Source organism: Suncus etruscus, chromosome 14 (assembly GCF_024139225.1).
Source record: "Suncus etruscus isolate mSunEtr1 chromosome 14, mSunEtr1.pri.cur, whole genome shotgun sequence".
NCBI lineage: Eukaryota > Metazoa > Chordata > Mammalia > Eulipotyphla > Soricidae > Suncus > Suncus etruscus.
This window is the reverse complement of record NC_064861.1, coordinates 78,613,175-78,638,525: the sequence shown is the minus strand read 5'-3', so window position 1 is coordinate 78,638,525 and position 25,351 is coordinate 78,613,175. Positions and strand designations below refer to the sequence as shown.

The 25,351-nt window shown below is 47.4% G+C and overlaps 1 protein-coding gene across 1 annotated transcript in view; it reads left to right on the top strand.

Moving 5' to 3' along the window:
• Nucleotides 1-25,351, top strand: part of ANKRD27 (ankyrin repeat domain 27) — a 68,046-nt gene that overhangs the window by 17,348 nt on the left and 25,347 nt on the right. Inside the window, exons 2-17 of the mRNA XM_049786989.1 lie at nucleotides 6,837-6,968; nucleotides 12,639-12,749; nucleotides 15,212-15,368; nucleotides 15,986-16,140; nucleotides 16,692-16,751; nucleotides 16,835-16,888; nucleotides 16,985-17,050; nucleotides 17,143-17,219; nucleotides 18,168-18,289; nucleotides 19,318-19,396; nucleotides 20,083-20,215; nucleotides 22,202-22,294; nucleotides 23,341-23,468; nucleotides 23,592-23,674; nucleotides 24,273-24,388; nucleotides 24,643-24,735. Of these exons, the coding sequence (XP_049642946.1) occupies nucleotides 6,867-6,968; nucleotides 12,639-12,749; nucleotides 15,212-15,368; nucleotides 15,986-16,140; nucleotides 16,692-16,751; nucleotides 16,835-16,888; nucleotides 16,985-17,050; nucleotides 17,143-17,219; nucleotides 18,168-18,289; nucleotides 19,318-19,396; nucleotides 20,083-20,215; nucleotides 22,202-22,294; nucleotides 23,341-23,468; nucleotides 23,592-23,674; nucleotides 24,273-24,388; nucleotides 24,643-24,735 (1,629 nt within the window). The 5' untranslated portion in view covers nucleotides 6,837-6,866. The remainder of the gene's footprint in view (nucleotides 1-6,836; nucleotides 6,969-12,638; nucleotides 12,750-15,211; nucleotides 15,369-15,985; nucleotides 16,141-16,691; nucleotides 16,752-16,834; nucleotides 16,889-16,984; nucleotides 17,051-17,142; nucleotides 17,220-18,167; nucleotides 18,290-19,317; nucleotides 19,397-20,082; nucleotides 20,216-22,201; nucleotides 22,295-23,340; nucleotides 23,469-23,591; nucleotides 23,675-24,272; nucleotides 24,389-24,642; nucleotides 24,736-25,351) is intronic.

The following is a 25,351-nucleotide window of genomic DNA, read 5'->3' as shown; positions in this document are numbered from 1 at the left end:
ATCTGGTCTTCTCTGGGCTCTCAGTGGCACCTTATGAGACTCTTATCAGTGACAAAGTAACTCCTCCAAAACCTGTCTCTTGGTTTGATCACATCTCAAGAATTCATTGAGGGTGGAGGGTGGGGTCCCTTCCCTACCTGCCTGCATCCTTACAAGCTGCAGTTAGAGCTGCAATTATCTGTGTTATGGCTTAAGATACCTGTAGTCATGCCACGGTAATTATAGTTAGTTACCAGTAGTTATTTTCAGCATTAGAATGGATTAAAGACTGGAGAGAACACCATGTTTGTCTGCCTTGTATTATTACATGCTGACCTGGGTTTGAATTTGACATTGGATAAGGTTCCCTGAATATCACCAGTAATAAATACTGAGCACAGAACCAGGGGTAAGTCCTGAACACAAAGGGGAATCTTCCTCCTTTCTTCAAAGATGGAATTAGGAGATACAGAAGTTTTCACAGTACTTGGACAAATGACACTTTCCTTTGTTCCAACACTGCTTTTATTATGGAATGGATTAGATAAAAAGTAATTTAGCTTTTAAATTTTTTTCACTTATCTGCATTAAATATAAGTTCACTTGAAGTTTTCTAGTAGTTACTTACTTTCTCTTTCTACTGAAGAGGACAGACTACAGACTCAAGTTCAGAACTATATAGATAAGCAATAGTGTTTTGCAAGGTTTTAACTAATACCATTTTTTCCCTTAAATAATTAAGACATTTTCTGATTATTCTTTCTTTGGGGGAAGTGATACCATTTTTCCATGAAACATAAAGTCTGAAAGACAACTTAGAACTGGAGAGATAGTACAGCTTATAAGACAGTTACCCATCTAGATTGAGTCCCCAACATCTTGTTTGGTTTCTCCCCAAGCTCTACCAGGAGTGATCCCAGATCTCAGAGCCAGGAGTAAGGCCTGTGCATAACTAAGTATGCCCCAATCTCTCCAACCCCCCAAAAAGCAGCAATCCCCAAACACAATTTAACAGAACATAAGTGTTTAAAAGAAAATGACAGAGATTAACAATAGAGAAAATATACAGAGTCTGAAAAGACAGAGTATAAGGGAGGTCTGTGAGGGGAACTTAAGAAATTATTGGTATAGGCTCTACACACTCTGGTGGTGATTTATTATAAATAATACTGTAAATAATGATGCCTAAATAAAAATTAATTATTATCTTGAAAGTAAATATTTGAATTTCTCAAAGAAAGACTATAAACACTGAAAACCTTGATGTATTTTGATACGATTTATATATGAAGGAAATCCTTGTTCTACATTTGCTACCAAATAAATAGTGTCTGTGACAGCCATAAGAGATAAAAAAAAAAAAAAACAGAGAGAGAAAATATATACAGTTAATCAGGATTTTCACTATGTAGGATGCCTCGCCTACATTTCTGTTTCTGTGGGGGGGAAGGTATCTAACTGCGGCCCATAGGTGGTCAATGAATTTCTTACCTTGTGCCCTGGTCCAGATAGGAGGTGCTGGTTCTTATTCTTACCAAGGTACCAAGTGGCTAGCAGTAAGGGGTGGCCTTGCAGTTTAGTAAATTGAATGGTCAGTGCCATTTGTATTCCTGTCACAGACTGAGGTGGAGGCAAAAAGACAGAGCTGCATAACCAGAACCTCAGCTCCTTAGTGTTTGTTGTTTTATCCTTGGTCCTGATAACCCAGTAAAAACCACATCTGTGTGTTAAGGAAGGGGATCAGATGGGGACAATAGAGATCTCATTTGCAGCAACAGCAGCAGCAAATTTATAGAGGACAAAGAAATAATTACTAGTATAAGTTGTATGTGATCCACAATATTTTTTTGTTTGTTTGTTTAGGGCTACACCCAGAAGCGCTCTGGGATTATTTCTGGCTCTACACTCAGAAATCACTCCTGGTGGGCTCAGGGAACTTATGAGATTGAACCTGGTTCACCTGTGTGTAAGGCAAGTAAGTGCCCTACCCACTGTGTATCTTTCTGGCCCCTGTGTCCCCCTCCCTTATTTTTTTTAAATGTGACAAATAGAACATTCTAAATGTGACAAATAGAACCAGTGAAGCAGGCCTAGTTCTAAAAATATGTGGGCATGTGGGCAGATGAGAATGATAGCAATATTAGCCATAGCAAAAGGGGTAGGAGACTCAGAAATGACAGTGGCTAACTGCATAATTTGCATCCCTGCCATTTATAATCTTCCCTGCCACAAAACCACAATTCTTTCTTTCTCTTTCTTTTTTTTTTTTTTTCCTTGAAGGGGTTTTGGGTCACACTAACAATGCTCTAAGGTTACTTTTTTTTTTTTTTTTTTGGTTTTTGGGCCACACCCGGCGGTGCTCAGGGGTTACTCCTGGCTATCTGCTCAGAAATAGCTCCTGGCAGGCACGGGGGACCATATGGGACACTGGGATTCGAACCAACCACCTTTGGTCCTGGATCGGCTGCTTGCAAGGCAAACACCGCTGTGCTATCTCTCCGGGCCCGCTCTAAGGTTACTTTTGGCTCTAGTTCAGAAATTACCCCTGGCAAGCTCAGGGGACCATATGGGATGCTGGGGATGGAACTTGGGTCAGCCACTTGCAAGGCAAATACCCTATCACTTTGCTACAACTCTGGCCCCACAAATCCACAGTTCATTTGTTAAAACCCCTGTCCTTACTGAGATGGTATTTTCTTTTCCAGGTTGAAATTAATTCTTTTGTTTTTTATAATATATTTAAGCACCATGATTACAAACATGTTTGTAGTTGGGTTTCAGTCATAAAAAGAACAACCCCCTTCACCAGTGCAACATTCCCACCACCAATGCCTCCCCATACCTCTCCTCCCCCAAACCCCTGCTTTTATTTGAGACAGGCATTCTACATCTCTCAGTCATTACCATTGCCATGATAGTTGTTAGTGTAATTATTTCTTTAACTACAACTCACCACTCTTTGTGGTAAGCTACATGAGATGGTATTTGGAGTTGGCATCCTTGGCAGTTAATTGGGGTTAGACGAGGCTCTGCAGTTGGGGTTTCATCATGAAATTGTGTCCTTATCAGAAAATAAAACAAAAAACAAAAACCTCTCTATTATGTGAGGATATAGCAGGAAGATAGTCTGTATCTTGGCAGTGTGTCCTCACCAACAACCAGATCTGCTCCCAACCTTCAAGATTATGAGAGAGGCCAGAACAACAGTACAGTGGGTATAGTGCTTGCCTTGCACACACCTGATCTGGATTCAACCACTGACATCCCATATGGTCCCCTGAGCACCACCAGTAGTAATTCCAGAGTGTAGAATCAGGACTAAACCCTAAACATCACTGGGTATGACTCAAAAGAAGAAAAAAAGATTATAAGGAATAAGCCACAGAGTCTATGGTGTTTAGCCCAAACAGACCAAAATGTTTATAAGAAGGAAAAAATTAGTCAGATACCTGATTTACATTAGATACATATAGAATGAATGGGAACCTAAAACTGATAGACTTTAAGATTCCTAGAAATTAAAGAGCTTTATTTTTATGGCGTTGGAGTTGGAAAGGGTGTGACTTCACCTAGCCTTATATAGCAGACAAGCTCAATATATAGGGCTTTCAACCATCTAGTTTGTTATTTCCTGCTATTCCATGAGCTCAAGCATAGTGTTTCTGCCCATCTCAGCTGGACTCATTCCCCTGGGTTCAGCTGCCTGCTGGGCTGTATTCACCTCACCACATGTGGCCTCTTTTAACACTTGTCATAATGCTTTCATCACGGTGGTCTCAGGGTGCAAAGAGAACTAGTGTGGAATCTGCAAGTCCCCTAGAAGCTGAAATCACAGAAAACAGTCAATTTTCTCTGTTGGTTGTTTATATAGCATAGCACTGTGCTAACTCAGATTGAAGGCGTGAATGATCCTCTTTTGAGAGGGAGAGTGGAGGTGAAGGACCACATTGTCAGGTAGGCACGTTCACTGCAGACTTTCTGAGATCTAGAAACTGACCCTGGAGGCACAGAAGGACAGGTTCAACTACATTAAAACCAAACGCTGGAATGGCCAGAGAGATTGTACAAGGAGTCGGAATCTAACCCTGCATGTGGCTGACCTGGGTCCCATCCCCAGCACCTCATAGGGTTCCCCAAGCCTCACCAGAAATAAGTCCTGAGCATCAGTGAATGACACCCCTTCCCAAATAAAACTTAGATGCTTCCATTTCTGACAACACTTGTGGGAAAAAAGAAAAGATAAGCCTCACAGATTGGGAGAAGATAGTTAAAATATCTTAGTGTTCATATGTTTAAAAAACATAAAATTGGGGCCAGAGCTATAGCGCAGTGATAGGGCGTTTGCCGTGCACATGGCTGATCCAGGACAGACCTCGGTTTTATCCCCAGCGTCCCATTTGGTCTCCTAAGCCAGAGCAATTTTGAGTTCATAGCCAGGAGTAACACCATAGCATCACCAGATGTGCCCCCCCCAAATAACCCCCTAATATATATATAAATGACTGGAGGACCGACAGTCCTCAAGAGAAGAAGGCAGTAGCCAGATGTGGTTTATAGAACATAAGGAAATGATTTCAACTTCATCAGTCAGAGAAATGGAATTTAGAGCAGAGAGGGACTGTTCTATTCTCACAGCTGCAGAAAAGTCAGAGTCAATCCATGAGACCCGGAAGTGTTGGCAGGGATAAGGTGCAAGGAAAAGGGGTGTGCCCATTTTTTTCTCAGGGTTGAAAGTGGTCCAGCACCGACAGCCAGCCTCTGTGACCTCCTCCTCCCAGGGCCTGTTAATGCTGTGCTCAAGGCATACTCTGATGTACAAATATGACAGCAGCTTCATTGTGGGCTCTCGGTCAGCAGGGACACATTCACTTGCACAACACACAGTCCAACTTGTGAGTACAGCAGTGTGGGAAAACTGGTAACTGGAATGTGGATTGAAGCAGGCACGTTCAGAAAACTTACGTAGAAGGGGTGGAAGGATACTCACCAGCTTCAGGATAGTGAGGTCTGTGAATGGGGAATACATGGAGATTTGCAAAAAACTCCCCTGGTGTATTTCTTTGTTTTGTTTTTGTTTTTTGGCCATACTCAGCGACATACAGGAATTACTTCTGGCTCTGCACTCAAAAATCACTCCTGGAAGGCTCAGGGGACCATGTGGGATGCCAGGAATCCAACCTGGGTCTGTTCTGGGTCTTCCGCATGCAAGGCAAATACCCTACCACTATGCTATTGCTCCAGCCTCTCCTGGTGTATTTCATTTTGTCATAATTATTGTTATTTTTTGTGGTGCTGAGGGGGGTTGACCTCCCACAGGGGTGAGGCATGCATTGTCCTATATTTTCCCAGCCCTTATATTTTATGTCATAAACTATGTTAAGATCAGATAATTCTTGGTGATAGGTATGCATTATTACTCTGTATATACTTTCTTAAAATTGTTCACCAGAAATCTGAATATTTTTTTGTTTTGTTTTGTTTTGTTTTGGGGCCACACCCGGCGCTGCTCAGGGGTTACTCCTGGCTGTCTGCTCAGAAATAGCTCCTGGCAGGCATGGGGGACCATATGGGACACCAGGATTCGAACCAACCACCTTTGGTCCTGGAGCGGCTGCTTGCAAGGCAAACGCCACTGTGCTATCTCTCCGGGCCCGAAATCTGAATATTTTAAAAAGTTTTAATTTAGGTCAAATAGGATATTCCAAAAATAGCTTTTTTTTTTTAAACTTTTGTACTAGTTTGGAGCTTAACAAGATTTTCAGAATATAATTTATTCACTTAATTAGAAAAAGACATTTTGGGGCTGGAGAGATTACACAGCAGGTAGAGCAGAGAGGGCTCTTGTTTTGCATGTGGCTAACATCGGTTCGATCTCTGGCACCCCAGATGATTCCTTGAACACCTCTTGGAGTAATCCCTGAGTGTTAGATATGAAAGAATTTCCATAAGATTATTATCTCTGCCTGTTGTCCCACCTACGACCTTCCAGGTGGGGGCGCTGTTGAGAGCCTAATAAATAGTTTCCGAGCTAGGGAGGTGCTTAGTGTCTTTTGGAACAATTTACTAGCTGGCTCGAGGTTTTATTGGAGCTGCTGGTAGGCTGACAAAGGACTCTGCAACCAACCTTGTTGCCCTTTTACCCTCCTGTCTGTGTGGATTATTTGCCGCAGACAAATATTACCAACATCTGGGGTCGGAGAGATAGCATGGAGGTAAGGCGTTTGTCTTGCATGCAGAAGGTCGGTGGTTCGAATCCTGGCATCCCAGATGGTCCCCTGACCCTGTTAGGAGTGATTTCTGAGTGTAGAGCCAGGAGTAATATATATATCACCAGGATCTCTTCCCCCTCCAAGGTGGTAGGGAAATAGGAATCAGTTTCTCATTCTGGGAGCTCTTTGAGGATCCTTCAATAACCAGTCAAGAAGTAAACGGGACCCAACATCTGAACACCAGGTGTAACCCCAAACAAAACAGAATAAAAAAGCATCTTAAATTGGTGGTTTATTGCTAATATTTCCTGATGGAGTATTAAGACTGTAGAGTAGAATTACACATGTCAGAAATACTCTTTCGGGGTCAGAGTAGTGGTGTAAGCAGTAGGGCTTTTACCTTGCACTTGGCTAACGTAGGATGGACTGCAGTTTGATCCCCCGGTGTCCCATATGGTCTCCCAAGCCAGGAGCGATTTCTGAGCACATAGCCAGGAATAACCCCTGAGTGTCACCGGATGTGACCCAAAAAGCAAAAAAAAAAAAAAAAAAAAAAGAGAGAACTCTTTCACAATTGGCCCATCAAGACTTCTGTGTTGCAATAAGTGAGAAAATGGCTTATTCACTGTTTTCCTCCTCTTTTCCCAGGAGACTCACTTCGCCCCCTCTGATGTCCATATGGCTATGTACGATGAAGATCTCATGAAAAATCCTTTTTATTTGGCTCTTCAGAAGTGGCGTCCAGACTTGTGTCACAAGGTGGCTCAAATCCATGGCATTGTAAGTAGGTCACTGATGAGGGCCACCCTCTTTGAAGACTTCCCCCACTAGGGCTGAGGGAGCCTGAAATATGGCAGAGTTGGGGAATTAAATTTAGAGAGGGTCAGTGACAGATACCCCTTTCTTATCACCAAGCCCCTGGCCACACTTGTTTTTCTCATGAGCAGAAAGGGACTTGCTTAGGACAGAAAGTACTGGCTTAGCGCCGGGAACGAGCCTTTCCCTGAACATAGGGGCATATCCCTATGCCACCTTTCTGGTTGCGACCAACAACCTTAAAAACCTCAGAGACACTGGGCCCGGAGAGATAGCACAGTGGCGTTTGCCTTGCAAGCAGCCGATCCAGGACCAAAGGTGGTTGGTTCGAATCCCGGTGTCCCATATGGTCCCCTGTGCCTGCCAGGAGCTATTTCTGAGCAGATAGCCAGGAGTAACCCCTGAGCACTGCCGAGTGTGGCCCAAAACCCAAAAAAAACAAAACAAACAAACAAAAAAAACCTCAGAGACAGTGAGATCCAGGACTAAGCATGCAGGGAAGGTGCCAATGGGAACTTGGGCACACGCTGCAGCACAGTACTTTCCAGTAGAACTGAACTCTACTCCAGTAGAGTACAGTAGTACTCCAGTAGAGTTCAGGGCTTTGGGCTGGGGCCACACCATGCCCGCCTGTTGCACTGCCTTTTTGTGCCTACACTGGAGCAAACTTCTGTTTGCTTTCGTACTTCCTGCCACATGATGTGACTTAGGGCTTCTGCATGAACAGCATGTGTTTGCTCTGGCCCTTTGAACTGTCTCCCTGTCTCTTCTAAAATATGTTTTCACTTTGTATTTTAGAAGCCTTGACATTTATAAAAAAAAAAAAAAATCAGAGATTACAGCTATTTCCAAAGGTGAACATGAAAATCTCAGAAAATCTCAGTGTTTTTCATGGTGACTGAATACTGCCTTAGGGTAGGCAAGGTGATTAATGCAGAAAAGTCAGCCAGAAATTGGAATATATGCTACTGCCTTCTCTCTTAGTAGGTTCTAGTGGGAGAAACAGCCATGCCCTGGGCAAGTGAGGCTAATTTTAATGTGGTCAGAGTCTCAGACAAAACTGAGTGCAGAGCAGTCCTGTTCTCCGGGAGCTCCGGGAACTCCTTCTTTGTCCTGTGAGAAGTCTGAAATACTGTCCAGAGAAGAGCCATTCTCAGCCTTGATGTCCTCTTGCTTTTAACAAGTGCCCTCTGGGGATGCTAGTGCTGTGGAAGCATTGCCTGGCCTGCTTGTTTGTCCATCAGGTGCTACCACTTGGCCCTGTTCCCTGCCCAGTACCTGCTCACTCAGCTGCTCCCTAGTGAGCTCAGTCCTGAAGTCACTTTAGTGAAAGAATGTTTGGTTTTGGGTCACTCCTGATAAGCTTGGGGGATTATATATATATATATGGGATGTAAGGATTAAACCCAGATTGGCCAGGTGTAGAAAAAAATGCCTTACCCGCTCTGTTATCTTTCTGGTTCCATTTAGCAAGAAGAGTTTTATATATTTTATTATTTACTTATTATTTTGCGGGGCTCTATCTGGCAGCTGTGCCCAGGTATATGTGTCCTTACTATTGGTCCCGAGTTGGTTGGCTTGAGGGTCCTGGGGATTGAACTTGTTTCAGGTTCATGCATGGCGAGCACCTTTCCCATTGTCCTATCCAGCTCCATCCAAATGAGTTTTAAACAAGAACTTTTTATTCTGGATTGGGAAAGAAAGGGGTAGGTGAGGGATAGTGGGGAGGGATATAGGCACTTAGGTCTTGGGCATAGTGTATAATGAGGCTTATCTAAAGCACTTATCTAAATTAGTGTGATTGTGAACTATGTGGCTGCTAGTAAACAACGTATTATTCATGGACTCAATCCAATCCTATTCCCTAAAGAAACTTTTCCATCTCGGATACTTTTCCTTTTTGTTTTTGGGCCACACCCTGTACAGATGCTCAGGGGTTACTCCTGGCCATGCACTCAGAAATTGCTCCTGGCTCGGTGGATCTTATGGGACGCCGGGATTGAACTCAGTTTCATCCTGGGCAGCCAGCCTCGTGCAAGGCAAACACCCTACTGCTAAGCTATCGCTCTAGTCCCTTGGACACTTTTTGTTTGTTTGTTTGTTTGTTTTGTTTTGGGCTACGCTTAGTGGCATTCAGGGTTATTCCTGGTTCTGTGTTTAGGAATCACTCCTGGCAGGTTCAGGAGATCATATTGAGATGCCAGGGATCGAACCCAGGTTGGCCACGTGCAAGGCAAATGCCTTCCCTGCTCTGCTGTTTGTCCTTCCCTTGGGCAAGTTTCTTTTGGGCCACACTGAATAGTAAAGGATATTTCTTCAACTGTGCTGTCAGGAATTCCTGGTGATGCCCGGGACTCTACCCAGGCCTTGTTGAGACCACAGAAGCTTCCAGGGACCACGTTTGGCTGCACTCTGCAGGCCAGAATCCATATCCTTGCCTAGTTTCATCACACTTCCCTGTGTCTGCTGGCTGACTGGGAAGAATGTTCCAGCTGCCTCTGGAGGACTCTTTCTTTCTGCTTTGTTTCACTGACACTTGGTCTTCCTAGCCAGACTCTACTTCCTGTATGGATGTAGTGGCTGAGTCGCGCTTTGCCTGACACTGGGAGTCAGGCCTCTTCTAGATGGTATTGAAGTCCATATTTCAGTTCTCACCTGTGTTCAGTTGTATGACCTATGTCCTTCAATCTTCCCCATCTGCCACACTTTGGGCTCAGTCTCACATTGTGGCTGTGTGTGACTTGGGGTATTCCTACTGCCCTCCACTGTCTGAGCCCAACTGTTCCTCCCTACTGGCCAGACCACCTGCACCCTCCTGTTCCCTGCTTCAGTCACAGAGCCCAGCTCTTGCATGCTAAACTCGCCGGTCACCCCATCCTCAGAACTTCATGCCTCAGTGGTGTGTGCCCGCTGCAGGCTGCTCTATTCCTGGGGCTGTGGACTGGGATGGGTCGGTTCACTTACTGGAAACAGAAGGTACCCAAGAAAGATGGGGCTTGAGGCTCTGGAGGGCAGACTGGGAATTTCAGTAGCTGCACTTTTGTGTCAAAGAACTGACTTCCCTAGAAGGCCCAGCCAAGGGCCCTGATGTCGCTGTTGCAGTAGTCAGGATTGACTTAGTCTTGATCCTCTGCTGGAGCCACAAATGTCTGGCTCCACTGCTGCTCAAGGGTGAGTCACTAAGACATGGTGACCACCAGAGAAGGACCTAGATTGGGGCAGGAAAAAAAAAAAATAAAAAAAGAAGGACCTAGATAGTTTGCAAGCTGGCAGATGGGAAGATGGCAGACTCCTGCCATCAAGAAGGAGCTTTATCAAAAGCTATGGAGAGAAAGGAGAGGAGGGGAACACTTTTGAAAAATGGGGATGTAGATTGGTGGGTGGTTCAGTGATTCAGAACCCCCCTGGTGTCCTTCAAAACCCACTTCTGGGGTTCTTAGGATGTGGGTAAAGTTTTTGGCTGACAGTTCCTCACACTGGGATGTGGTAAGGGGACAGACCCAACACTGCCCTATGCCCAGATGCATTATCTGGTTTCTCATATTAAACTTAGCTCTTCATTTTTTTGGACCATCCCCCATTGTCCCTATAGCCAGTGTCTCCTCCACAGTTTCCCCAGCAAGTGTGCCTTGTCATTGCAATAATAAGCACCATAAACCCTAAGCACTGTTGGGTGTGGCCCCAAAACAAACAAGCAAACAAACAAACAAATAAATACATTTAAACATAATTCAAAACTGTGGACTGGGCTTGCTGGTTCTCACAGTGAATAAATCTGAGGACAAGAGGAAGAGCAGAGACAGTGTCATGTGTCTTGTGTACCCACCAACCTCTGACATGCTCATGTGCTAATCCTTGGTCCTGTCTCGTCTCTCCTCTCCCCTTGCCACCACTAGGTTATTTTGAAACACATCCCAGAACATTATATAAGTTAGTCACGCATTTCATCCGTACTTAGGGTTGTATTTTTAAGTGATACGGATCCTTTCTGAAAAAATCACCACAGTTGCCATTATTAAAGTTAAAAAATGCTTCTGGAATTCTTTAGTATTGTCATCGAATCCAAGGTGGGAGTGCCCCTGCTGAAAGCCCAACACTCCAGAGACAAAGACTTGGATTGTGGAAAACAGGTGTGTTCAGGGGCCAGTACCTGAGAAGATGGGGGCTCGACTCCCCCAGAGTCTCTGGCTCTCAAGCGGAGACATGGTCAATGATTGACTCCTAATTTAGCAGTAGCTTATGGAAACGGTTCTTGACCGTTGGGGAAAGGCAGAGCAGGGGTGAGAGGAAGATGAGAACATTCCATGGAGAATAGGGTGAGAGTCCTGCTGCTGCCTGACCTGGTCACTGTGCGCATTTCCCAGAGCAACACATCCTTGAGACGTGACCCACGTGGTTTGTTCGCACCAGGAGCCAGAGGTGAAAGCTGAGCTATGCACTGATGGCCCCGACCAGCAATGGTTCCTCGAAGGATTTTCCAGCTTTATTTGTTTGTTTGTTTTTGGGTCACATCTGGTGGTGCTCAGGGATTACTCCTGGCTCTGCGCTCAGAAATCACTCCTGGCAGGCTCAGAGAACCATATGGGAGGGATGCCAGGGTTCAAACCTGGGCCTGTTTCAGGCCAGTCACATGCAAGGCAAATGCCTTACCATTGTGCTCTTGCCCTGGATTTCCAGCTTGACGTTGGTATGAAAGTTCAGTAGGAACTGCAGTGAGAAGGTCTCTTCTAGCTCCAGGCTAAGAACCACCGAAGCTCTGTCAGCAGTTTTGAATTATGTTGAAAAATTATATGTTTATTTATTTTGGGTTTTGGGCCACCTCCAACAGTGCTCAGGGCTTACTCCTGGCTCAAAAGTTACTCCTGGCAGACTAGGGGGATTATATGGGATGTGGGAATTAAACCTGGGTTGGCCCTGTGCAAGGCACTACTCTGGCCCCTGTGTTTCCAATTTAGATTAGGATAACCCCATTGCAAGTCCATCTTACTTTGTTTTTTAATGCCACACTTATCAGTTCTCTGTGCTCAGGGGCCACCCTTTGGTCTGAGTGAGGATTTAGCAACATCCTGGCTTTGGGCCTAGGCTCCTCGTAAATTTGGGTCCCAGACCATCCCAGGCCTGTGTGTGGTTGCTGAGGCAAGAGGGGCTGCCAGGAGCTCAGCCCTTCCCTGGGCTGTGTTGAGCAGGGAGATGCACCCTGGTTTTTGTGGATTCTGGTACCCACACAGTAGGGAACTGTAGTCTGTGGCCTTTGCTGCATCCTCGTATCACAAGGATCCTTGTGATCACAGCTAGACCCAACCAACAAAGTTGGTGGGAAACTGAGCTTCATTTCCCTCAGTCCATGCACGTCACCTGGGGTGGTTTCTGGGGTTCACTGAGGGCAGGGACCCCGGCTGGGAGTGGGGATGGGATCAGACCCCCCATTGTGCAGGGTGGAAGTGGGAGTGGACACGCATGCCCATCCTGGGTTCAGCAGCTTCTATCTAGACCACAGAACCGAACTTGGCTAATGCACATCCGGAGACCCTTGGCCCTGTGGGGCTCCATCCCTTTTGTGCCTTGTGCCTCTCAATACTGCTGGTTGCTGAACAGCCATGAACCTCTTTGACTCGCCCTGTCTCTCTCTTCCAGGTCCTGGTTCCCTGCAAAGGAAGCCTGCCGGGCAGTGTCCCGTCCAGCTGTCAGTTCGACTCCTATATTTTGGTGCCCGGGGAGGAGCACTTTCAGACTTTCAGTGGGAAGGTACTCGTGGCTCTTGGGTCTTGGGGTCCCCAGTGGGCTGTGGGAGGGAAAGAGACTCATCCATAAAACACCCCATGGAGTGAGGGCTGGGAGGGCTCCTGCCTGTACAGTGAGAGGAAGTGGTCAGGCTGAGACGGGGGAAGGGGGGGGACACACGACTGTGGAGCACTCCCTCCTCCTAGGGTCCTCTCTCCACCTCCTTTCTTTGTTTTGGGCCATACCTGCTTAGGGCTTTCTCCTGACTCTGACTCAGGAATCACTCCTGGTGGTTATATTGGTCCCACCAGGAACCATATGGGATGTCATAGATAGAAATTGGGTAGGCCTCTTGCAAGGCAAGCACCCTCCCTGCTGTACTGTCACTCCGGCCCCTCCTCCTGGGGATCTCTCAGGTCTGCTTTTGTCTTGTTTCCTGACCTCATGAGTTCTTAGCATTCAGATAAGATTTATTGGAACCAATCTCAAACCTCCAGGAATTTATAGTAAAGTGAAAACTAATGTGCCCTTCTTGGCCACCTATTAAAATTTGCCATGTTTGGTGTTTGTGTGTGTGTATATATATCTTCATATATATTTATAGAGACATACTATTGCTATTACCATTGTTGCATGTTGCTGCCTTTTCTTTTTTCTTTTCTTTTTTTTTTTTTTTTTTTGGTTTTTGGGCCACACCCAGCGGTGCTCAGGGGTTACTCCTGGCTGTCTGCTCAGAATAACTCCTGGCAGGCACAGGGGACCATATGGGACACCGGGATTCGAACCAACCATCTTTGGTCCTGGATCGGCTGCTTGCAAGGCAAACGCTGCTGTGCTATCTTTCCGGGCCCTTTTCTTTCTTTCTTTCTTTTTTTTTTTTTAAGTAAAAGTTTTATTTGGAGGTTCTGAGGAAAGAGAGGGAGACCATAAGAGAGTGAAGTGCTGAAGAGAGAGCATAGGTTTCTCCAAAGGTGGAAAGAGCCCCAGTTCATTCCAACATCAATGTAATAAAGTTCATATCACATGCATAGCACGTGCATGCAGGTACCATGTATGCACACAGACAACTCATGTATGCCTTTGGCTGCTTTTTCTGAAGTACTTTGCTGGACCCAGGTGTTGCTCCTCCCCTGCATGTGCACATGTGTGCACACACACACAGAGTTGCATATTTCCCATTTACACAGGGACATGATCAGAAATTCAAGTCAACGTTAGTGCTCCCCCACTTTCTCCTCTGGGGTGCAGCATCACGTGTGGGTGGGTGCTGGTCTTTTTACCTTCCTTCAGGCTGCATCAGAGTCTCAGTCTATGTCTGTGCTTCCTGTCATTGTCATTTTTTTGTATTGCTGGGAGGTACCCCATCAGGTGAGCCCCTCAGCTGTTCCCTCCCAAGGGACCCGGTCTCTCCCAAGTCAGGAAGTCCATGATGCTGGACTCTCCTGTCACTGTAGTTCACAGAATACTTTCTTTCACATTCTCTCCACTTACTGAATCTCACTGCGTAATGGTCACATATTCTCTGACACATTTTTCCCCCTCAAAATATAGGGTGCACCTATTATGTGAGGTTTAATAAAAATTGAACCACTGTGGGTTTGTTTGTTTGTTTTTTTGTTTTGTTCTTGGGCCACACCTGGTGGCACTCAAGGATTATTTCTGGCTCAGAAATCATCCTGGCAGGCTCGGGGGACCATATGGGATGCCGGGGATTGAACCTAGGTCCATCCCAGGTTGGCTGCTTGCAAACAAACACCCTACCACTGTGCTATTGCTCCAGCCCCTATTTTTTTTTTTTAATTTTTTTGTGAACCAATGTTTAATTTGTACCAGGGTGGGGCAGTTCTGTGGTGAAATACAGTCATTCTGGGGTATGCACTTTCTCTGTTGAAGTAGAAGCTGGTAGGTTATGGGACAGGGCATTCCTTTCCTTATTAGGGCTGGCCATGACTTCTGCTGACCTTGCCTGGGCACAAGGTCACACTGTGCTGTGGGTGATAAGAGACAGCCTGTTGGTCCCTGCCAAGGAGAGACCCCAGGGCGTCTTCACCAGAAGCCAGCTCCAAGCCGTGCTATTCAATCTGTTGCCAGCCTCGTCTCAGTCATCATGTTCCCTTGTGGGTCCCCAGGTCTGTGATAAGGACAGAGGTATCAGCTTCAACTTATTGATTTGTTCTGAGCTCTGGTCCCTGCACAGCCTGGGTCTCTGGCTCAGCTGTGTTGCTGAGCGACTTATTTCTCTCCCTGAGCTCAGGGACAGGGTCTGCAGGAACAGTTGAATGCTTGTTCTATTGCACTGTGGAGGAAAGCTCAGGACACTAGATAGCCTCAGCTGCAAGATGGATAAAAGATAACAGTAGCAGAAAGCAAAAAGGAAGTACTTACAGGACTGTGGGTATGAGACAGCATTGGGCATGTTTATTCTGGAGGCTGGACCAAGAGGGTGCATGTGGGCTGCTGGTGCAATGAGGGCTTTCTTATTCCAGGAGGTCCTTATTCAAGGAAACAGAATTAAACTCGGAGCTGGTTTTGCCTGTCCTCTCTCGGTGCCCATTCTCTTCGAAGAAACTTTCTACAATGAGAAAGAAGAGAGCTTCAGCATTTTGTGCATCGCCCATCCCCTGGAAAAGAGGAAGAGTTCAGGTATTCTGGGGGATTGCCCCTCTCTCCTTATCTAGAAACGTGTTTGCAATGAACTTCTTCAGACAGCACCCAGGAGCCCCTTGAATTTAGTCTGGAAGCACCTTAAGCTAAGGAGCTGGGTGCAGGGTTGTGAGGATCGAATCCCATGTCTGTGAGTGCTGGCAGGCTGCTTCTGTGTGGATGTCGCCCCCCTGGGGGTTTCCCACGTGCATGGCCTAGCTTTGCTTTCTTTCTTCAGGTCCAGGGCTTGCTCTTAGAGCATCATCACTTTCTGAGAGCTGGATGCTTCTCTTTAATAAATTATAATTCTTCCGCTACTGCTGGATAACAAGATGTCCTGAAATTATTACTGTCTGGAATCTGGCTTCTTCCCCAGAGCTCCATGTGTCTGACCCTTGGTCCCCAACAGTCCAGGCTTTGTCCTTAGAAGGACTTTTGGGAGCACTAAGCTCTGCATCCTGCTTTTGGGCCCTGTCTTGAAATAAGATCGGCCCCCACCTGTCCTCAGTGGTGCTATTCCAAACCCTGTGGTACTGGAACAAGGCTGTGGCTGTACCCCCCTACCCCCTGAGGAAACCATGGAGGCTTCTGCCAACTGGACCTTCTGTCTTTTCCAGAAGAGCCTTCAGCACCCTCGGATCCTTTCTCCCTGAAAACCATGGAAGACGTGCGAGAGTTTTTAGGGAGACACTCTGAGCGGTTTGACCGGAGCATCGCCTCCTTCCAGCGCACGTTCCGGGAGTGTGAGCGGAAAAGCCTGCGGCACCACATAGTCAGTATCTCCACTTGGCCTTCAGCCGGCTGCCCAGCTTTGAGTCTTGGTGTTTCTACCATCTGGGGTTTACTTGTTTCTTTTCAGCTGTAAAAGTAGTATTGGGCCAACTGAAGAGACTTGAGAACCAGGAGAAATATAAGAGCTAATATGCCTTCCTAGTTCTGTGGGATGGGGCCCCCAGGGGTGGTGACTATGCTGAGAGTTCAGTTCTGTCTGGTGATTTTTATGCTGCTTGGGTCAGCCTTACTCAGCGTGTTAGTGGGGAGGTGGGCTGGCATGCAGTACCAGGGAATGAACCTAGGGCCTCACATATGTCAGGCATGCATGTGTCACATCTCATGCATGGGCCAGTCACATCTCCGACCCCCTAAGGGTGATCTTTTCACCTCCACTACTTTTCAACTATGCACCAAAAAAAAAATTACATCATTGAATCCCTAAGGTCGCTCAATCACTTCACGGGGCCCACCCAGACAATATGTACTTTTGGAAACCATCTGTGCCCCCCAACCCCCTGTCCTGAGTGATCACATATATTGTGCCCCCAGGACTCGGTGAATGCCCTCTACACCAAATGCCTGCGGCAGCTTCTCCGGGACTCACACCTGGTGAGCTTCGGGACCTCCATGGAGAGACCCACAGGGCCCCCACGGCGCCCCCTCGCTCCTAACCTGCTTCTCTCATCCTGTAGAAAGTGCTCGCCAAACAGGAGGTGCATATGGCCTTGATGAAGCAGGCCGTGGAGGTAAGGAGAAGCAATGTGGGGAGGGCCGCCCCATCAGGGTTCTCCTTGGTGTGAACTCCCCGTCCTCACCTGAGCCAGCACCCCTTGACTTCCCAGATGTACGTCCATAATGATATCTACGACCTGATCTTTAAATATGTGGGGACCATGGAGGCGAGCGAGGTAGGTGCAGAGCCAGCTGCAGCCTGGGCCCTGGGTGGAAGAAGGCCTTCTTCCAAGGTTTTCACAAAGCTTTCTTTAACATCTGTTGTTAGGACGCCGCCTTTAATAAAATCACAAGGAGCCTCCAAGACCTTCAGCAGAGAGATATCGGTGTGAAGCCCGAGTTCAGGTAACAGCTCATGCCTTGAGGCTGATGGGGCAGCTGGGGTACCGTGCTGACCTGCCTTGGCTCCTTCCTTTCTTGGTGACCCAGAGAAAGGGAAGAAGTTGGCAGGTGTGTTAGGGAATTGCTGCCTCTTGTACCTTATTCTGGCAGCATGGCTGAGAGGGGGTTAGGGGAGTGGTGGTGGCTGGTGGGGTGAATCTACCCCAAGCTGGTCTTGTTGTGGAGAGGGCCCCTTAACTGCCTGTTTCTGGGTGCTCTTGTTCTTAAACCAGTGTAAGTTTCATTCAGATATTCAAATGACTAAAGTATTCTTATATGTGTGAGGCCCTGCGTTCCATCCCTGGCACCAAAAAAGAAAAATTTGTCCATCTAAAGAGGCTTTGTTTTGTGGTTCTTTTTTCTCTCTGTGTGTCACATGCTGAGGATAGAGCCCCCACGGTCTCAGATGTGTGAAGTCTGTGTTCACAGATCCTCATGCCTGACCCCTAAATTGATGACACTCAGATTATGTGTGGACTTTCCTCCCCTCTCTGATCTGTTCTGCTTTTCTTTCTGATTTCTGGTGCGTCTCTCACTGGCTGGCCACGGGGGCCCTGAGAGCTGTGGTGTTTGTCACTGTCATTTGAAGGGGGTCACATCTGGTGATGTTCAGGGGTTACTCCTGCCTTTGGGCTCAGAAATAGCTCTTCTTAGGCTAGGAGGATCATATGGGATGCTGGGAATTAACCTGGGTTCGTGCTGGGTTGGCTGCGTGCAAGGCAAACACTGTACCTTGTGCTGTCTCTCTGGCCCATGGCCACTGTCATGAGATGGATAATTCGTGTTCTTGCTTTTGTGGTTCTTCATGTTCCTTGTGTTATATTGTGTAGAATGCACACCTACAATGTGTTTTTAACTGACGAGATGGCACTCTCACTGAGCTCTCTGTTCCTTTCCCACATCGTGTCACAGTTTCAACATACCCCGGGCGAAGCGGGAACTGGCCCAACTGAACAAATGCACATCCCCACTACAGAAGCTGATGTGTTTGCGAAAGGTGGTGCAACTGATCACACAGTCTCCGAGCCAGAGAGGTTTGTGCCAGGGAGTTCCAGCATTGGGGTGGGCACGGCAGTCCAGCTGCAAAAGTCTTGGACTGGGTGAGGGCTTGATAGATGCCAAATATCCCAGTGTGAGCACCTCGAGTCTCTTAGAAGAGGGTGCAGTACAGAGGGCCAGGGTTGATCAGGCATGGTTAGGCTGAAGAAGCTGCCATTATTATACCAGCCAAGCTTCTGGGTACCTATTCGGGTTCCATTCAGCTGTGTTACCTACTTTTGTCTGTTGTTTTCCATTTATAAAAAGTAAAATAGAGTTGGAGCAGGTAGAGTGCTTGCCTTGTACATGGCCAAGCTTGGTTCCATCCCCGGCATCTCATATGGTCCCCCAAACACTGCCAGAAGTGATTCTGGAGTGCAGAGCCAGGAGTAACCCATGAACATTGCCGTGTATAGCAAAAAGCCACCAAAAAAAAAAAAAAAAGTAAAAGAATAAGCCAGGAAAGATGTAAGGCAGCACATCTGTGCATGCAGATAGTGAAGGAGAAGGAACTGCAGAAGTACACTGGTGTGTGAAGGAGGTGAGGTGTGCTTGTGGGTGTGGAGGATGCAACAGCTGGAGCCTCTTGGTGAGTCAGATGTGTGGTGGGGATTATCATGTCAGCTTTCCTGTACTGTTTGGGTTTTCAGTGTGTATAGGGTGAAGGGCTGACCAAGGCAGAATTTCAGTGAGATTTAAGGAACTCAAGCCACATGCAAGAGTCTGACTCTACCATGTACAAGTGGAAGTGCTCTCTGGCTTTGGTGTGGTCCTGAATAACTGTCACCCTGTGGTGACAGGTAACAACCACAGGGTGACAATGACCAACTTACCTTAGTTCCCAATCTGAGGAACACCCCTGGAACCTTAGCTCCCTGCAGGACCCTGTGCAGGAGCTTTCTCTGTTGCCTGCTTCTTGGTGTGGGGTCTTGCTCTGCTATAGGTTGGGTGGCACTGGGGAATGAATATGCTCATGGGTCAGTCGAGTCTCATGATGGCTTTACACATGTGTTTCCCTTTGCAGTTAACCTTGAGACTGTGTGTGCGGATGATCTGCTCTCAGTGCTGTTATATTTGCTTGTGAAAACAGAGATCCCTAATTGGTAATATTTTCTGTTAAAACACTCCTTTAAGATGGGTAGCACTCTGTAGGAGAGAATTTGCTCAGACATGGATAAACATGGAGCGTATCATGCTGAGTTGAGGGAGAAGGACAGACATGATCTCACTCATTTGTAGGATATAACAAATAATCCACAGAATGAGAATAATACCAAATAGAAATGATGGAGGGGAGTACAGTTAAGACAGGGAAGAGGCCACTGTGACAGTAATAATTGGAAATGATCACTCTGGACAAGAACTGGGAATTGAAAAGAAGTAAGGTGATAGGCATGATGCCCCTTCAGTAACAGTATTTCACACCACAGTGTCTCAAAGGAAAAAGTGAGGAGAAAGAGAGAGGAGAGAGAGGAAAAGTATGTCATAGAAAAAGGCTTGGGAGAGAGGGAAATGGGACATTGGTACACTGTTGAAAATGGGTGTTGGACCTTGTTTTACTGAAAATGAATTAAAATTTTAACCCTCTCATGATATAATAATAATAATAGTAATAATAAAGAGGTTATTACTGTAAGGGCTGGAGAGAGTACAGTGGCCAAAGCTTGAGATAGGGACCTGGGTTGGTTAGAGCTTGGTTCCTGGAGCGGACTGACCTCAGACACCTAGAAACAGCATTACTTCTGCAGATGTGTTTATTGTACGGCAGTAAAACATTTCTTTTTGTTAGGATGGCAAACTTGAGTTATATCAAAAACTTCAGATTTAGCAGCTCAGCCAAAGATGAATTGGGATACTGCCTGACCTCGGTTGAGGCTGCAATTGAATATATTCGGCAGGGAAGCCTCTCTGTTAGACCTCCGGTAAGCTCTCCTCCCTGGCTTTTGGTGTACTTTTGATGGGATTCCAAGGTTGATGCATGGGCAGGGGGAATTCTTCAGCGGTCATCTGAGAGGCGGGCCTCAATTGCTGGAGGGCTGCAGGGTTTTTGCTAACATTCTGCCCCGCTGCTTCTTTTTTGTTTGTTTATTTGTTTGTTTTTTTGGGGGCCACAGCACTCAGGGGTTACTCCTGGCTCTGTGTTCAGAAATTGCTCCTGGCAGGCTTGGGGGACTATATGGGATGCTGGGGATAGAACCTGTGTCAGTTCTGGGTAGGTCACTTGCAAGACTAACACCCAATCTGTTTGGTACCCTACTGCTGTTCTCAAGCTCTGGCCCTTGCCCAGATGGTTCTGTGGTGGCAGTTGCTATTGGAACTCACGTTGGTAGTTACCTGCCTCACAAACCCTTGCCATCCCCAGAAACACGTGGGCTGAAGGGAAAGCTCCAAGTGGTAGATTTAGAATATCTTGACCCTGATAGGCTAGAACACAGATCAGTGTGGACAGTATTTCGACCTTTGCCACTTCCTGGGGCCCCCGGGGAGAGGAGTTGCATAGAGCCATGAGAGTCAACATCAGATGTTGGATTCTACTTTGTCGTCAGCTCTTCATGAGTGTTCACTTTTTAGATATGTTCTTCCTGGATCATATCTTGTGAGGTAAACATAGACATTCTTTAAGTGTATCCAAGAAGGACATTATCCTAAAAACAGCTGTGATGTGGATGGCGTTGGTCTTATCTGAGGAGAACCCATAGAGTATTGGCTTCTTCTTTGCAGATATTGGTCCTTACACCCTCTCTGGAGAGTTGGTCCCCTCCTCGTCACCGCACATCCATGCTAATCCACAGTGCAGTGGGAACCCAGTATATCCCACAGTGATGCCTCTGCCATCCCTCAGCCCAGGTGCTTAAAACTGTTGAGGAAGGGGCCAGAGAGATAGCATGGAGGTAGTGTGTTTGCCTTGTATGCAGAAGGACGGTGATCCTGGCATCCCATATGGTCCCCCGAGCCTGCCAGAAGCAATTTTTGTGCAGAGAGCCTGGAATAACCCCTGAGCACAGCTGGGTATGACCCAAAAGTCAAAAAAAATTAAAAAAAAAATTGCTGAGGAAGATGGGCTTTGAGGTATAGGTAGCACAGGGACAGAAGTGCTTTCATCTGCCCAGTTAACCCTTTTAGAACAGCTAGCATGGCTCCCCTGCTAGGTGGTAGACATAGATTCTGTCTCTAGGTGATCAGAATGTGGGGATATTCAGTAAGTCAGTGTTCGAAGGTGCTCTTGACCACTGTGAACTATGAGAAATTCCCTTTACTCTTTCCAAAAAGAAGTCACTCACTGGGCAGCTAAGTGGCAGGTAAATAGTTTTAGATAGTTTCAGATATGGAACAGTGCTTGTAAGATGAAGTTGTGAAGGGCCTGGAGAGATAGCGCAGTGGTGTTTGCCTTGCAAGCAGCCAATCCTGGACCAAAGATGGTTGGTTCGAATCCTGGTGTCCCATATGGTCCCCCGTGCCTGCCAGGAGCTATTTCTGAGCAGACAGCCAGGAGTAACCCCTGAGCACTGCTGGGTGTGGCCCAAAAACCAAAAAAAAAAAAAAAAAAAAGATGAAGTTGTGAATTTATTCACTGAAATGGACTCCAGTGTCTTAGCAAACTCTGAGCCAGTGGCCAAAACTGTGTGATGTTTTAATTGGTACATTTGAAAAGCAAGACTCCTGTCTCCTGCTGTTTGATAGCAGGGCATGTAGGCCAGTGTGTCAGAGCTGACTGGAAGGTGCAGCTTTTCATTTGGGACTTTGGTGGCAGACAAGGAAATGGGTGTGAAAACTTTCCCTACTAGTGGATGCTGCTCTTGGCTCAGTTGATGGAGAGTTTCTGACCGGGTTTCAGGATGATGGCTGTGTTTGAGCCTCTGTTTTGAAGGTGCTGGTGCTCGGAAACAGATCGCTGGTTCTTCCCACAGGAGTCGGAGGGGTACGGGGACAGAGGGCTCCTTAAACAGAGGATGAGTCTGCTGTCTCAGATGATGTCCACTCCCATTGACTGCCTGTTCAAGGTAGGGAGCCCAAGTCTCTGCACCCCCTTTAGTCTCTAGCATCTCTCTGACCTCCTGAGTATCTGCATTGCTCTGTTTCATTTTGTTTTTTTGTGGGGTGCTCAGAGATCTTGAAATATCCACTCTGGTGGGACTCCTCTTATGGGGACCTGGTGACATGATGTTGCTTAGGCCCAGTGGTACTGGGGCCCCTGGCTACCAGGATCACATCTGGTAATTTTCAGGGGGACTTTGGGATACTGGGGATCAGTTGAGAGGCCCAGCTCTCTGTGCCATCTCATAGCCTCTGCACTGAAGTTGATTGTACTTAGAGAAGCACTGAAGGTCAGGGCTCAAGTCAGCATGCCCACTGTCTTCCCCAGGCCAGGCCTTGTGCCAGCCATACTGAGGCACCAGATCTCCATCCTTGGAGCCTCTCCATGGAGAGAAGTGACTTTATTCTCTGATACTTGCTTTGAGTGTCTGGCAATACTGTGTGCATGCCAGGGCTGGGTTACAGTGGCCCATGGCAGCTCCCTGCTGGTGGTCATGGTAGACCTCTTGGCAGCCTCCCTGGGACACTTCAGTGCCAGAGGAGGCAGTCTGTCCAGGCTGGGCAGGACTTTTATGGGGAGGGGCCACAGTAGCACTTAGGGATTACACCTGGATTAGCATTCCAAAATCACTCCTGCAGGCTTGGGGGACCATATGGGATGCTGGGGTTAGAACCCTGGTCAGTCCCATGCAAGGCAAACACCCTACCTGCTTTGCTATCGCTCCAGCCCCTGGGCAGAACTTGTTAATGGGTTCTGCTCTTGGAACCCAAGACCATGGCTTTGTCTCATGTGAATGGCCTGGAGCAAGGGCCTGTGCAGTAAGGAACCATGGTTACTGTGTCCCCAGAAATGACCTCCCACTCCTGTTGCCTGGAGTTCTGTCTTGAGGCTTGCCGACCTCACTCCGCTCACTCCTTTCGGGTCCGAGTGGGTGACAGACTTGCAAGCAGCACCTCCGAGGTACCACCAGGCCCGCTCACCCTGGCCCTGTGTTTGGTGCCTGTCTCTCAGCACATTGCAGCGGGAGACCAGAAGGAAGTGGAGCGGCTTCTGAGTCAGGGAGACCAGGATCGAGACACTGTCCAGAAAATGTGCCACCCACTGTGCTTCTGTGACGACTGTGAGAAGCTTGTGTCTGGGTGAGGGGCTGCCAACTCTGCTCAACCACCTCCCTGGGCAGGCTGGGGTGGTGGGTGCTCCCCCAGACAGAGATGTGCCCTCAATGCCAGGGCCCCGGGTAACCCTCTTTTCCCATCTCCTAGGAAGCTAAATGACCCCTCAGTCGTCACTCCGATCTCCAGAGATGACCAGGGTCAGACGCCACTCCATGTGGCCGCCCTCTGTGGTATGTGGCCTTGGGTTGGGCCCGTGAGTTAGTGGGGGCCCAGCAGAGCTATGGCTGATGGTGGGGGCAGGGCTGTTCTTCTCACCCCCCAGGATCTCCTGAGGCCCAGGAGCATTTCCCACAGAAGAATGTAAGCTCCCTCCCAACCTCCATCCTCCTGGGACTGGTAGTCTGCATAGGCATGTTAGAATCAGGCATTGAGATGGTCTCAGAACTGGGGTTCTATTGTCCTGCTTCAAAAAATTAACATTAATGTCCTTGATGATTACATGAGAACAGAGCAGGCAGTGTGTGAAGGGTCCCTCCTCCCCTCTCATCTGGGTCCTGAGTCTCTTGAGTGACTACAGAGAGGAATTTTCTTCTTGTCAAAACCTCTTTTGGGTTCCTGTTCCTCTTTGCCAATATTTTATAAGAACTGCTGGCCCATGGAAGGTCTAGGCTACTAGACTCAGCCTCCTGCTTTCTGGGGGTCAACTGGTCCCCTCCAGTGATTCTGAGGCCTTCTGTATGATAATCCACCTGAGTAGACTGCGCCAGGGATGGGCAGGCAGAACTCCAGGGCCTCCTCCGTCTCCATCCTGAAACCCTCTGCTCCCAGGGCAGGCGACCCTCATCGACCTTCTGGTGTCCAGAGGTGCCGTGGTCAATGCCACTGACTATCACGGGGCCACGCCGCTCCACCTCGCCTGTCGGAAGGGCCACCAGAGTGTGACAGTAAGCCATTTCTTCAGATTGCCAATAGTGCCTTGCTTTCCCTGTCCCGGTGCAGGAAGGGCAGTATCTGGGGAGCCTCCTGGTGGGCACCCCTGGGCAGAGAGATGACAAGCTCGTTTCCTGGGGAGGCTGCATGGGGCTGTTCCTTTCTCTAGACTTCTGAGGAAAGATGGGGTACAGCAGCTAAGAAGGAGCCAAGGCATACCTGGCGGGGCCTTTGGTTTGGGGAGTCATGCTTGCTCCTCTCTTTGAAGCTTCTGCTGCTGCACTACAAGGCGGGCCCCGAGATGCCAGACAACAATGGCAACACCCCTCTGCACCTGGCCTGCACATACGGGCACGAAGATGTAAGTACGGTCCAGTGACCCTCCTTGGCCAGCTTACTGAGGGAAATGGGGACTTTCAACTGGCTGAATGTATTAGTTTGTGCTGACGGTTATTGGAATGTATGGAAGCATATTTCTTCTGCTTTTGTTTTGGGGCCACACTTAGCAGTGCTTCAGGTTTACTTCTGACACTGTGCTCAGGGAACATTTCATTCCACCCTTGGTAGGACTCAGGGGGTGACAGGGATTGAACCCAGGTCAGCTGAGTGTAAGGCAAATGCCTGACCCTCTGTACTATCTTTCCAGCCCCAGTATTTCTTATTCAAATAATAAAAAACTTGTTATGGCTATGGAGTGATAGCACAGCAGGTAGGGATCTTGCCTTGCTCCTGGCCAGCCCAGGTTGGATTCCTTGTATCCCATATGGTCTCTGGAGCCCGCCTGGAGTGATTTCTGAGTGCAGAGATAGGAGTAACTAGGAGTAACTCTGAGCACAGAATACTTGCTCTCTCTCTCTCTCTCCCTCTCTCTCTCTCTCTCTCTCTCTGTATATATATATATATATATATATATGCTATATTGAAATGACAGAGATTCAAAACTTTATTGTCTATTCTCTTCTCCTGAAATGAAATTA